This window comes from Oryza brachyantha, chromosome 1, assembly GCF_000231095.2.
Source record: "Oryza brachyantha chromosome 1, ObraRS2, whole genome shotgun sequence".
Classification (NCBI taxonomy): domain Eukaryota; kingdom Viridiplantae; phylum Streptophyta; class Magnoliopsida; order Poales; family Poaceae; genus Oryza; species Oryza brachyantha.
In genome coordinates, this window is record NC_023163.2 from 9,295,952 (window position 1) to 9,310,602 (window position 14,651).

The following is a 14,651-nucleotide window of genomic DNA, read 5'->3' on the forward strand; positions in this document are numbered from 1 at the left end:
AGTGCAAGAACCGATGAAAATACCCCTTAATCGATCTCTACTCATTCTCACACAGAAAACTCCGTTGTTCGCCTGAAGGGGGTGAGCAGACATTAGATAGGCCACCTAAACTGGCGCTAGGTTCTTCAATGCTCGGGGCGAGACCTCCATGTGAGGGGGCGATGGGCAGACAGTCGGAGGACCAAGGCAATGGTAGTCCGCCGCACGCGTCGTTGTTTCCGCCGCTGGTGAGCGATCGCCATCTATGCCATGGCGCGACGAGAGGAGGTGCGGGGGACTGACAAGCCTGGGGGCCACCGTAGTTGGGAACATTACTAACCTCGCCACCGCATGCACTGTCGTCTCCTGCTGCAATGGTCGTCGTATCTGGCACCACCGGTGGGCAGCCACTGGTATCCATGGCATGCGGCTAGGGCTCTCTATGCCACAACGTGGCGGGAAGAGGTGCGGGGGATCGACAGGCCTAGGGGCCACTGCAGCTGGGAACGTCGTCAGCCGTGGAAGGGAGGACATGTGTGCTTAGGCTGAAAACGGCCAAGTGGTGGGAGTGGGTGAGACGACTTGGGCCGCTAAGGGCCCATGAGGAAGTAGGGAGATTTAAATTGATTTTTAAGGGAATTCTCTTAATGATTTTTGTTTCATTAAAATTAGCTAGAATATTCTGAAAAAAATTAGTAAAAATTTGTTACATATTTCGAGGCACGAGGAATTTATTAAAAAAATAGCCACAAACCAATTTGAGTTTAATTTTGGCCAATTTTACTTGTTGGATGCTCTTTTCATCTTTTGAATTTTTTGGAAATTTGAATTAAATGATGTTTTAAACTTAGGGTGATTTTAGAGTGCTACACCTCGTCACCTGTCAACCCGATCACTTAGGGCCTCAACTTGTCCCTAAGTCTAATCCCGATCAACCATTGATTAGATCGACCTCCAAGGAAACTAATGTACATCCCACATTATCAAATAGCGTCGTGACCACTCTAGACCTTCGCTCCTCCCTTAGCATAGTCTCAGCACTTGTCATTGAACAAGGTTGATTTTCGTCAGCTACACACATAAACAAAACAATAGTTTCTGGTATAGATATCATAACATGATCCGTGGTAGTCGCACACACATGCACACTGAGTCCACCAATTTTTACATCACAAAAATACCAAAGCATACTTTAGTTCTTCAATCTCCCCCTCGATGGAAACATTAGCAACCACAAAAGCAAATTTTAATTTTTAAAAATTGAAAGTAGAAAGATTTGCAAAAGTCAAACTTGGTCAACTTGAAAGAACAAAGACTTAAAGAACCAAGTGACAAGCACTAGAGAGATGTAACTCCCCCTTTCAACATGCAACTTTAATTTTTATACTTTGGTTACTATAAACAACATTATGCTAGTGCATGGGCGTAACTGATTGGTCGACATCTCTTAGAAAAGATTTACATTAAGAAACTGTATTCCAGCATCCACATTCCACTGCCAGTATTCTTTGCCCAGTATCTTTGCACTGCCAGTATTCCTCTACTCTGACGAACATCCTCATAGGCTACATGGACCTCTCACGACAAAATTTTAGTCACAGGGAGCTCAAGATGCAGCTTGTGCAGCACCAAGTTTGTTAGTACCCTTGTCGACTTTCTTCTTTGTCCCCTTCTTTGGAGAGTTCTCCTCTTCTTGGTTCTTCATCACTGGTTTGAACTGTTGAAATATAAACCAGGAATCAGTAAAATCGCTAGCTATGCGAGTCGAACAAAGCACATCCATTAGCACAGAACGAGTATAGCACTGATAGGAAGGACAAGAACAAATGTGACAGCTAAAAGAGATTTATGCAAGCACATAGCATGTACATGTCAGTGCAAAGAGCCCACTAGCTGTGTAACCTGAAAAGATTTGTAGGTCTTGTGATTGAAAATTGTTCAAATATTGCCCTAAGTGACTAGCTAGGTTTTCATGAAAAACAATTGTAAGACAATGCACAAAGGAAAAATATGTTTGCTGATTTAAAGAAGAGTTATCTAGTCAAGAAGTTGCAACCACAGTCCACAGCACTCTTCTGATTCATTGTAATGTGCATGCTATTCTCTAGGAAACACTGAAAGGACAAGGAAAGCGTGTGAACCAGAAGGTTGACTAACCTGATAAACAGAATAAATTACATTCCGTCGAATTTGAGCCATCATATCCAAGAAAAGATTATATCCCTCCAGTTTATATTCAATAAGAGGATCTCGTTGAGCATAACCCCTCAAACCAACAGCTTGTTGCACAAATTTCAATGCCTGCAAGTGTTCCTTCCAGAGCCTATCAATGTTGCTTAGAATAAGGAATCTCTCAGCTTCCTTCATCAAGCCTGGAGCTTGTTTCTCCACAATTTCCTGCCATATGGAAAAAGGAAGTTCATTGATATGACAATAAGTAATTGTGTCTTTTAATTCCTATGATAGCATAATTGGCAAATGGTTCATTTAACCTATTGTTTTCATGCCATTTAGAGGTGCCACTGATCTTTGAATTTTAAAAGGTGTATTAAAGTGTTTACAGTGGAGAGCTCCTCCTTGCCTTCTGATGAAATTAATGTTTTTTCCTCATTTCATAATGTTATATTACCTAAATTTCAATATGGTAGTTTGAATTATATTACCTGAATTTTTTTTTTTGAAAGGGATATATTACCTGAATTTGATAGGGTACTTTGAATGGTATGAACTAAAATGTAATGTTGAAATGTTAATTTTCTGTCAGCGTTTTTTTGCATTACTCTAAGGCTTAAACTTTACATAATCTTTGAATATTTATTCATGCAAAGCCATTTCTATTCATGAATATACACAAGAAAAAAACAACTAACAGCTTTTTGATAGTATGCTTCACGCCCTCGGGTACGAAGGTACTCTCGTAAATCCTCATAACTTGACGATTTTTCCTCCAACAATTCTGGTGTCAAGTCATCTAATAGATAGCAATACCTAGCAAAAACGATAGTCAGAATGTTACAAACGAGATACATATTCACAAATACAGACAATAGATCCCCTGAGATTTTTTCTGATCAAATACATATGCACAAGCATTATCTGAAAACTCACTGTTGAAGTTTAGCTATCAGCTTGCCATTATCCCAATCTTCTCTTGGGGTATCAGGGCTAATGTTTGCCTACAAATAGGAGAAATGGCTTAGAACAATGAGGCTTACCATTAATATATTCAAATGAAAGGTAAACTTCAGCATGTAATGCTTAGGAGCAGCAACCAAGTTGAAACTACATCTATGACAATTGTCACTGGTAATTGTAACTAACCTCTAAAATGTCATCCATTGTTAATTCAGCATATTCCACAATAAGTGATTCAAGACTATCAGATGCAAGAGCACGTCTTCTTTCTGCATATACTCGATCTCTTTGGCTATTCAATACCTCATCATACTCAAATAACTGCTTCCTGATATCGAAAAAATAGTTCTCAACTTTCCGTTGAGCTTCATCTAGGGCCCTTGTTAGCATCTTCGACTCAATAGGAAGATCTTCAACTCTGAAGGCTTGCATCAAACCCTATATACATCGAGGATGGCAAAGTTTTCAGACAAATGACCTTATACTGTTCTGTTTCTTGACTCTCATTAAATGTTTGACCTAATAGTCTCATATGTCATGAAAACAAGACATGTTATAGTAAAAAGAAGCTAGTACTGAACAATGCGGTAGTTTCATACTGAACCAGAAACATTCTTGAGGCTACTAGTTAGAACAGGTATAGATTACAAATTAAATGAAGGTACTGAGGAATTGCGCCAGGTGTTTTTGGTAAGAAGTCCTCCATACAATTTATTGGAAGAAGCATTCAGGACCTAAAATGGGAAGTCTGAACTCTGAAGAGAACTTCAGAATAATCAGAGTTCAAGCGAGGAATAGTAAAGAGTAAAGCAGCACCCCGCATTTCATCGAGTTCTCTAGAAGGACATCCAACAGCTCTCAGATGGTAGGTGTCCAGGATGTGATACACAGATACAGTGGATCCAAGCGCTATGATCCAATGTCGCAATCGCTATATCTGCCATGCTCGTTGTCCTTTTGTGTTTTGGTGTGACATTAAACTGTTTAAATACCAGTTAATGCTATGTAAGCAAACTTAAGCTCGGTATATATAGCCACTCTAGGCTCTAGCAAGTACAAGTATGATGCCCTGTGATATTTTTACTCTAGGAATAGGAGTAGAATAACTAAAATTCTAGATTCGGTCTTCCAGCTACCACAAAAATCGTTCCATTCTACTACATTTCAGAGAGACCCATTTTCGGTCATGAGACAGGAGTTGTGTAATTATACACCACGTATGGATCAAAAGTCCTCCAAGAGTAGAAACTTCATATACTGAGAAACGTTCTTTTTTATGCAATGATGTACTTTTGCAACCCTACTATATTGAAACTGTTGCAATGTCATCCATAGAACAATGAAACTAGGGAAGAAAACACAAACCTGTATCCTGTCACCTCCAAAAATTCGGAATATATTATCCTCGAGACTCAGAAAGAACCGAGAACTCCCAGGATCCCCTTGCCTGCCACTTCGACCACGGAGCTATACCAGATAACACAAACAAATCAAATGGGCAAGGAAGTTTGTCGTAAGAAAAAAACTAAAAAAGTTAGTAGATTTCTGGTGTTCAAATGCCCCATCTCTAAATATAGGGTGCTGTGGAATTTATCAGTATTTTCAAAGTTTGACCATGATCATTGCAACCATACAGAGAGCCTGTATCAAAGGCTGATTTTGCATCTAAACCACGATAGCTCAATCAGTATATTACCTGATTGTCAATTCTGCGAGATTCATGACGTTCTGTTCCTACTACATGAAGCCCACCTGCTGCAATGACCTGAACAAATGACACTAATACCATGATTTCTATGCTCCACATAACAATGGATAAATCTGTAAAATATCATTTTTATTGTTTAATATAACCTTCTTCTTTTCCTCCTCTGTGTAAACCTTATATTCATCCACTATCTTCATGAATGCATTTCTCAGATTTGCAATTACTTCATCACGTGTTGGTCCCTGAGATATAAAGAAACAAAGTATCAACTTTTCTCTCTGTTTGTCTGTGGGTTGTTCTGTTGGGGCAACCATGGGGCACAAGAATGTACAGTAGGTAATTATAATATTAGCTACGTCAAACAGCTACCTTTCCACCCAAAATACTAATCCAGTTTACTGACACTTACTCCACCAAACTCAATTTCACAAGCTGCAGTGCACTGGTAGCCCATTGCCCTCAGCCACTAGAACCAAATTCCAAATTAACTTTGTTTCAGAAACAACTCCACCACTAGCAAACGTTAGAGGGTCAAACAGTGCAAGGTGTAACACGTACATGCATATATATTGCCAGATATTGACATAAGTATAGCTAGGGTAAATCATAGTTAAAATAAGTAGTCGGAACTTTGCAATGTTTAAAAAAATAGCCACTCCAAATTTCAAATTTAAGTGAGAAATATTCATATATGTTGCCACAGTAATTTTTTAGTGCATTTGTCCTACAAGGCGTAAATAATCTCAGTTTGGACTCCCACTAGGTCATTGGAATTATTGTATGGTACTCTGGTTGAGTCATAATTGGTAGAAATAAATCTTAAGCGCGAAAACCTATGAAAATCGTGCCAAACCAGCTATCCCATTTTTCTGGAAAAAGTTAAAAATAATGTTTCATGAGACATGACCAAGTGTACCACAGCAAGCAATCATGTCATTTCAATGATGATAAAGTGACCGACAGTTAAATTGGAGATTCAAAACTTTTCTACTTCAAAAGTCATACCTTCTCACATGAGTAGGAGAGTCGCTCTTCAGCTTCTAACTCAGTCGATGATTTTTCTCCCCATGCTTTGACAGCCACTTCAACTGCATCTTTAACATATGATAGCGTGTCTTTTGAAAGTTCACATGGGAACAAACTTTCATTTGTCTGAGATAGGAGGTAGACGCAATAAGTTAAAGCACTATCAATTTTATCAGAACTAGAATCATAACTCAACCATCTAAAGAATAAATCCCAGAATATTGATGTTCAATTCACATTAATTCATATAACTGAAAATTTAGAGATAATGAAATATAGTTCTTTATCTACCTTCCATGTTTTCTTAGGTGAGGCCTGCTTTTTAGATATAATGACACCATCCAATGGATCAACAACTCTGCAACATGATTTCAGAATCAGAATTAATATAAGCAGTTCTGTGAACATGTTGAAAATAGTAAGTTCCTGTTCAGTTACACGTGCACCAGAGAACAAAGTGGTCTAGGTGTATTGGCAGAATTAAAAGAATGGAATCCAAGCAGAATGGCTATGTGCCTTTTGTCCTTCCTCACCTGTACACTTGTGTGATTAGACTCACCAACTTTCCTGCCAGAATCGGCTGCCTGAATACCTTTATCCTCACCGAGGAAAATGGAGTCTACCTTTTCCCGTTATCAAATAGACTAAGGATAGCCTATTGATGTGAGGATTAACTTATAGCATCAGTATTTTTATTAATCTTCGAGGGGTGAATGGTGGATGGTCAGCAACGAAAAAAAATAGCACTTGATAGGTGATCCGAGAATAGCTAGCGTGAAAGTTTTCCTAAAGACGCAAGAGCTTGATCGCTAGGCGGGTCAGTAGAATCTATGGACAGAAGATTCCATGCTACACTTTACGACGAAAGTGTCAACATGCCGTGCCATTTCTAGGAAAGGTCATCAAAATAGGAGGAGCTCCATTGTAGTTTCCAACTCATTCAAGTGGGTGAAGTCAATCTGAAGTCAATCAGAAGATTTTGTGATCGCTTATATGTTCAATAGGTATCGGTATAAGATCATTGGCAGGTGATCTGGTCAGAGTAAGTCATTGTAAGACATCATCACATAAGTTCTTAGCAGTTGTAACATGTTTTCTCTGGTAGTTACATATAAGATAAAATCTTGTTATACAACTTAATATACCACTTATGTTTAATTTATATGTTGAATTGAAATCCAGTTAATTTACGCCATCTAGTTACATTTACTTTTGGGGGAGCTAATGCATGCAACAGTCATGCAATTAAATAAAGAACTGAATCAATGTCAGATGCAATATTGGATGTGTTGTTTTCTCTAGAAAACAGCAAGGAGCAACATTTATGGTGTCATTTGCAATTCTAACAACAAAATTAAATACCTTGGCATAAGCATCTCACGCAGCTTCAACCTTGCCATGAATTCTGCATTTCCTCCAAGAATAATATCAGTGCCACGTCCTGCCATATTGGTGGCAATTGTCACTGCACCAAGGCGTCCACTCTGAGCTACAATCTCTGCCTCCCTCTCAACGTTCTCTGGTTTAGCATTGAGGACCTACAGTAAAATTTTCAAACTAAAACTTCAGGCAATTTTTGACATGACAGGAAATGAAAACATGAGCTTTTGGCTTCTAAAGTGCTAGAATTAATTTCAGATAGTTCCCTTATTTCTGTTGCAGTCAGTTATGCTATAGTCTTGAGATGTAGAGGGTAGCTGGGGTAAATAGGGAATAATGAAGCACCAGAAGAAGAGGCCTAGGTTGAATCTTAGAGACAGAAACAGGTAGGAACGTGCAGGTACATAGGATATAGAGGGAGTGAGGGGTTAACTGATTTCTATTCTTTTCTAATCTACACATGGATTAATCGGTAGCCTTCATGAGACTAGGCACCAGCTAACCAACAGACTCAACTGTAACAATCCAAATCAACTAACAGATAAATTCACATGACTCTGACTCTAGGTCCACTGTTACAGCTCTATGTACTTCAAGAACAACACCACGGCCTATAGCATGTTATTCAATTCCCCTCCTGTCAAAGATAGAACTAGTTTGCTGATGGCATGATGTATTCAATATCTTGCACTGAAGGTTTGGGGCAAAAGATAGTGTGAATTTGTTCATGCAGGCTTAAGCACTATTTGTCTTGAGGAAACAAATGATGGAGCGGATGCTATACTGCTAAATAACCTGCAGATGGAATGCAAGTAGAAAAAGGTTGCCCTGAAACTTCAACCAATCTACACATTCATGTTAAACTTCCAATAAACAGTTCAGAGTGCACAAAGAAATGAACTCTTTCTTGGAGGCGTGAGTGGGTGATGGGTATAAGAATGCAGATTCCAGTACCATGGAAGTTTTTTTAGTTATGAGTTCTAATATCAGCATTCATGTCGTAGCCTTGTAGCATTGCACTAAATGGAAAGTAGCCAAATACTTGTTAATGAAGTTAACAGCCATACCTCATGAGTAATCCCTGCTTCATGCAATTGTTCTGCTAAAGTTTCGCTTTGCTCAACACTAGTTGTACCAACAAGCACAGGGCGACCAACTTTGTTCATTCTTGATATCTCCACAACAGCAGCACGCCATTTTCCATTTGTTGCTCTGAAAACAACATCCGATTCATCCTGCATCGGAAGATGTGAAATGATTTTTTTTTTTTCAGAGGGGTTAGGGAAGTTGAATGGAAAGGACGTGTCTTTCACAACTATCATGAATTGAATATGCATAGTAGAAAAAAGGCAGGCACCTTTCGTATCATTGGCTTGTTTGTTGGAACAACAGTAACTTTTAGTTTGTATATGCTTTCAAACTCTTGACTCTCTGTAGCAGCAGTTCCAGTCATGCCACATAGTTTCGGAAACTGTCACAGAACAAATCAGTTCCCTTAGAAAACAACAAACTGAATATATCCAAAATAAAAATGGGAGAGATTGTTCATCCAGCGGATATCAGACATGCATTCTTCACATGTTACAGATTTACCACTACTCAGCAATGGTTAATAACTCTTTCAGCTCACCTGCATCATGACTATCTATATCTACATCTATACTCTTAGAAAAATGGAAATGGTGGTGTGCCACACTGCCACCCCACCAACTCTACTCACCTACCAACTCTACTCCTTCATATGCGTTAATATTACAAAGTAGTTCTACATATTTGTTCTATCTTATTTCGTCTCCAAAATACAAGTTTATTATGCAAGGATAGAACAGGGATGAATTGTTGTGAAAACCTCACAATTAATTTGTTCCAAACAATACTAGCATGCATATAATTCATATTTATCCATAGCAAAGCACGTGTATTTAGCTAGTATAGAAGAACTTAATTTTGGTGGTGGTTGTGAGTCTGCCATCCCACCACAGCCCCTAGAGTTGGCACTATCTCTTAAGAGTGGATAATTAGACCATTTGAGGTGGCTCTTAACTATCTGTAGATTGGTGTTCGCTTGCATATTTTGCTAGTTAGAAAGGGTTCTATCAAAGATGCTTGACACTTTACATATTATACAATCATGAATGAGTATCTTTCCAGCATTGGAACAAAAAAACTGTCACTTGCCTGAAGAAAGAAGTTCTGATAACTTATTGATGCAAGGGTTATTGTTTCATTTTGTATAGGTACAGCTTCTTTAGCTTCAATTGCTTGGTGAAGACCATCACTCCATCTTCTGCCCTACCAAATAGTAGCATCTAAAACATGTAAACTAAACTAAGACGATATCATCTTCGATAGCAGAAATAATGAACAAGGATGGAGATACAAACTCTAAACATCATACACTCACAAGTTTGGATAAGAGAACTAGACTGGGACTAGGATCATATTTGAACTAAATTCTGATCCTACTCTTAGACACAGCCTTACTTTTCAAATAGAATGATTTGCACAAATGATGTGGACCCACATGCAAGTATGCAACAACCATCCAGATCATCCAATAAGCTAATGATTTGGACTACATATGCCACTATTGAGTAACATCTTATATTGTGAAACTACACATTCCATGATAATGGGTTTATCACATTATGGAAGAAGTAAACAATATATGTTGGAGAGCTGTGAAATAGTTGGGAGAACCGAAAGTAGAGCATGCATGCACTAGCCATGTGGCAACAGAATGAATTAACCTTTTGGCTTTATGGATGAGTTAATGTTTCACAGTATTGATATCAATGATGCAACACTTACTGGCATTACTCGACCTGTGAACTCATCCACAATAAGCACTTCCTTGCTACGAACAATGTAATTAACATCTCTGAGGAAGAGCTCCTTAGCCTTGATTGCATTCAGAACATATGAAGCCCACTGTTCACGAGGATCATATAGATCATTTATGTCTAGTATTTCTTCAGCATCTGCGTAGCCTTCTTCTGTAAGTAAAACATTTCTCTGCTTTTCATCAACCTGAAGAACAACATTTATAAGAACACAGTTAGCATTTAGCTAATAAAACAGACAAAATTATGAATAAGCAAGCAAGCAAGCACAATGCACCTAGATGTAAAGTAATCATACTGATATACTCACTTTCAAAAAAATGTATTAAGCATTTGCACAAGCAGATTCATAATAATGGGTGTAACATACATCATATGCTACATGACGTAATATTATAATCTAAAAAGATGTTATGTGATCAACCTACAGAAGATTATACATCAAAATTTTATTTACATAGGAACAAAAATAGATCAGTGCTCACAGTGTAATGAATATCTCTTTCAAAAACTTCAGCTATTTTTGCTGCCTTAAAATAGCGATCACTTGGCTTTTCAGCAAGGCCTGATATTATAAGCGGTGTTCTTGCTTCATCAATGAGAATGGAATCAACTTCATCTATCACACAATAATTAAAGTTCCTCAGGACAAGCTCATCAACAGTCTGCAGAAAAATGAAGGATCAATTAACAGGATCTGTGAATCTGTTGTTACCGCAAGGCAGAGCCCAGTCTGACATTAACAAATAATTGCCATCAAAGAAATTGGCATACCATTGCAAGGTTATCTCTTAGATAATCAAAACCAAGCTCACTGTTTGTAACATAAGTAATATCACACAAGTAATTTTCCCTCCTTTGCTCAGGCGTCATGTTTTCTGTCAAAATAAAGAGCAAATGTTTAACAAACCATCACAAGAAAATAGAGAATAGTCAATAATGAACCCAATGGAAGTATGAAACACAAAATTCAAAGAGAGAGTGCTAGTCAGCCTTGTGAAACTTTATTTAGTAGTGCCCGAGACACATGCTATGCTTCGTTTTGACAGTTGATCAAGTTAAACATCCTTATTAGCTGTCAAGCTTACATGGACCAAAAATCAGGTCCCGTGGCTTCCATAGTTCAATTTATTCAAATATATGCCTGTACTAGTATGAAGGCAGGTAAGTATCCTTAATCATTCTTGAAGTATTGAGGCAGATGTTAAACATTTTTTTTAATTAGGAGATGGCGCAAACAACAAAGTGAACAAAACGATTTGATGACATACGTTGAATTAGGCCAACCTGCAGTCCTAGAAATCGGGGAACTTGACCAACCCATTCGCAATCACGTCTTGCAAGATAATCGTTTACAGTGACAACATGCACCCCTTTTCCACTCAAAGCATTTAAGTACGCTGGTAGAATGGCCACAAGGGTCTTCCCTTCTCCGGTTTTCATTTCTGCAATCTCCCCCTTGTGCAGAACCATTCCACCAATCAATTGTACATCAAAGGGACGAAGGCCCAAAACTCTCTTGGAAGCTTCCCTGACAACTGCAAATGCTTCCTGCAATAGCCAGAAATCAAGCAATAAAAACAAACTTAAGATTTACTAATCTAAATACATACTATTAACTTACTTCTACAGTGTTAAAAGTTCGAGGGTGATTGTTTGGTTTTTTCATAGAAAAAGCCAAATGGCATATTTGCAAACGAAAAATAATTTGGAAATAAAACTATTATATACGTATTCTTACTGATCTAAAGGCTGGAAAATAAACTTCGGTGAAAAAAAACCAAAATCAACTCCAAATTTAAGGTTGAAAATTTAATTTTTGGCTTATAAGAATAAGCATAAGCGAAAAGATGAGGGCGTCGGATTAAGTCCATTTTACACCACTGAATTTTGAAATAAAAGTCCATTTAACACACTGACCTGAAAAGGTAGTTATTAACGCCCTAAACTTCAAAAAAAAAGGTCAATTTACTCATTCAATCAGTTTTAGAGGGTGATTTTGCTGGCACGCATCAAACTCAAGGTGGTTATTGACATTTGGCTGCAGTCATTGTTATTTTTTTATGGAAACCCACATCAAGGATGTCATTTTTCCTTTCTTAATGCTATATGAAATTTTGTATTCACACCAAATTTCCACATACTGTAAAGCTCGTGTGTTCTTTCACTGATAAGTTACTCGGTTCTTGTGTTGTTTGTATCCATGTTTAGGGCATTTTTTTCTGTTCAACTTATTTGATCTTTTGTTCACCCTTGTCCAAGTCATAGCACAATCTGATAGTAAGGAATAAATGTGAACATAAATTTTATAGAAATATATGCTTGTCACTTCAAAGAAAATCAATGAAATTGATATTTGATGAAAAAAATAAGTAACAAAACTAGATCAATAGGTCTCAACATTGAAAATGAATCACATTTCATCTTACAGCTGCAAAACTTAGCTTCTGTCATAACATGCAATTTTTTTCAAGTGATATTCTGTAATGCTATCCTTGAAGTCATGAACTGTATATGAACCCTTTTTTTTAATAGCTGAACACTTGGGTTTTTTTTTTCTTCTTATAAATCACTCGCCTCATTCATGTATAGAGATGTATCTGTCTCTCCACTAAGGAGATGTGCGAAAGGATTGCTGTATATATTTTTCTATACACATTTAATTACTGATCATCTAGCCGTTGAACTCTATGTCCACCTTTGTTCCTATTACTTGTTGGATCAGCAATCATGTTGTTATTTTAGCCACAGAAGCTAATATTGCAGCATGCTAGTAATGAAAAGGACCACGAAATTTACAGCTACTACTGCACCACGTTAGCAATACTACAAGGAAATGAACTGAAACCGCAGCTGAAAATGTAGAATTCGCCGTGGCGTGCACTCACAGGAAGGAGGGAATCGAGCGATTCCCCGGCGCGCGCGCGCTCCTGCATCCTGGCGGTGCGGGCACGGAGGTCGGCGTCGGAGAGGGCGGAGACCTCGGGCTCCATGGCGCTGACGCGCGCCACGGTGTCGGCGTACCTCTTCCTCGCCGCCTCCCCGTCGTCCCCGCCGGCCCCGCCGAACATGCCGCCCAGCAATCCCCCAAGTCCCGCGCGCACGGTGACGGCGCGGCCCGCCTCCCGCCGCTGCATGCCCCGCCGTACGGGCTGAGGGGCGCGGCGGCCGCCGCCGCCGAGAGGGCGCGGCGTGGCCGTGGGAGAGGAAGACGTGGACGCGTGAGAGGACGGGTGTGGGAAGCGGAGGGTGGCGGCGGGAGGCGCCATGGCCATCGTCGCTCTCGCTCGCTGCCGCGTCGGGACGGGAGGGGAGTTGCCTAGTGGAGCGAGGCGCGCATGGGCACGGGCCCGCCGCGTGCTCTGCTCTGCTCTGCTGCTCGGTGGGTGGAGGGGAGGGGGGGTGGTAATGGCTGTGCTGCTGTGGTTGCTAATACGGGTGGAGGTGCAGCGAGGGAGATGAGGAGGGAGGAGAAGGATAAGGAAGGAGATCGGCCCGGCCCGCCTGAGCTGGGTGGGCTGGGCATTGAGTGGGCTGGTTCGGGCCGGGCCGGGCCGGACATTCTTGTTTAACGGCCTGAGCCCAAATGGACGTTTAGACTCGGCCAGAAATGCTAGCATCAAATTACAAAGTTTTTGAATTTTTAATTTTATTTATTAAATAATTTACAAATTTAATTTTGTATTTCAAAAAATTACAAAACTAACCTCCTGTCGCCCTCTAGGAAAGCGGAAAGGTGACGTGGCAAACGGCCACTCGGTCCCAAGCAACGACTGGAAACGGCGACACAGCGAATTTTGCATTTAGGCCATTTTCCGCCCTCTGTAAGGGTGGAAGGACCTAAGTGCAAAATATACGGTGCTGTCCAAAAATTTTACCACTATGGTTTGATACATGTATATGTATGAAATTCTTTAATTAGTAGTACTTAGCTAAGTGGTCATCATCTCCCTCTTCTATTTAGAAGACATGGGATAGTGACCACTAAGCTAAGATAGTACTTGTGATTAAACAAGTACATACGTTATACATATATTTATTAAACCGCGGTTTAATCGAAAAATTCTCGGTTCAACAAAATTCTCAGGCGTCACGGCGAATTTTGCATTTTAGGCCCTTGCTGCCCTTACAGAGGACATAAAGGGTCTAAATGCAAAATTCACTGTGTCGCCATTTCCGACCGTTGCTCACGACCGAGTGGCTGTTTGCCACGTCAATTTTCCGTTCTCCAAGAGGACGACGGGAGATTAGTTTTGTGATTTTTTAAAATACAAAATTAAATTTGTAAATTATTTAATAAATAAAATTAAAAATTCTAAAAATTCATCAAATTACTCCATCCGACTCCATCTGCTTCCTATTATAAGATAAGCTCTTAGAGCATCCCTAACAGCTCATCTATCCTATCCTCTATCCTAAAAATAAAGGATAAAGAATACATATTGAGCTCCAACAGAACGACTATCATATCATCTATTTTTAGATGACATTCATATTAGAAGAGAGAATCTTCATATTTGGATGATCTCTATCTATTCTTCAAAGAAATAAAGAGGATGTCATATATACATGATCTAGTG

The 14,651-nt window shown here is 39.3% G+C and overlaps 1 protein-coding gene across 1 annotated transcript; it reads right to left on the reverse strand.

The window, feature by feature from the left end:
• Positions 1–1,352: 1,352 nt before the first annotated feature.
• LOC102703918 (protein translocase subunit SECA1, chloroplastic) lies at positions 1,353–13,497 on the reverse strand. The gene is made up of 19 exons (XM_006645765.3): positions 12,960–13,497; positions 11,343–11,622; positions 10,846–10,949; positions 10,557–10,736; positions 10,040–10,258; positions 9,407–9,520; positions 8,586–8,699; positions 8,296–8,463; positions 7,211–7,386; positions 6,140–6,206; positions 5,828–5,974; positions 4,969–5,064; positions 4,811–4,879; positions 4,480–4,581; positions 3,301–3,552; positions 3,088–3,155; positions 2,850–2,967; positions 2,137–2,376; positions 1,353–1,696 (listed from the first exon to the last, which is right to left on the reverse strand). Exons 1-19 carry the CDS (start codon positions 13,344–13,346, stop codon positions 1,586–1,588), a joined length of 3,012 nt encoding a protein of 1,003 aa, XP_006645828.2. The 5' UTR covers positions 13,347–13,497; the 3' UTR covers positions 1,353–1,585.
• Between the last annotated feature and the right edge of the window lie 1,154 nt (positions 13,498–14,651).

Coding starts and splice junctions, on each gene's coding strand:
- LOC102703918 (XM_006645765.3), bottom strand. CDS start 13,346: ATGGCCATGGCGCCTCCCGCCGCCACCCTCCGCTTCCCACACCCGTCC. Junction 8,464..8,585: donor ACAAGCCAATGATACGAAAG/GTGCCTGCCTTT, acceptor CTTCCGATGCAG/GATGAATCGGATGTTGTTTT. Junction 7,387..8,295: donor AAGCAGGGATTACTCATGAG/GTATGGCTGTTA, acceptor ATTTTACTGTAG/GTCCTCAATGCTAAACCAGA.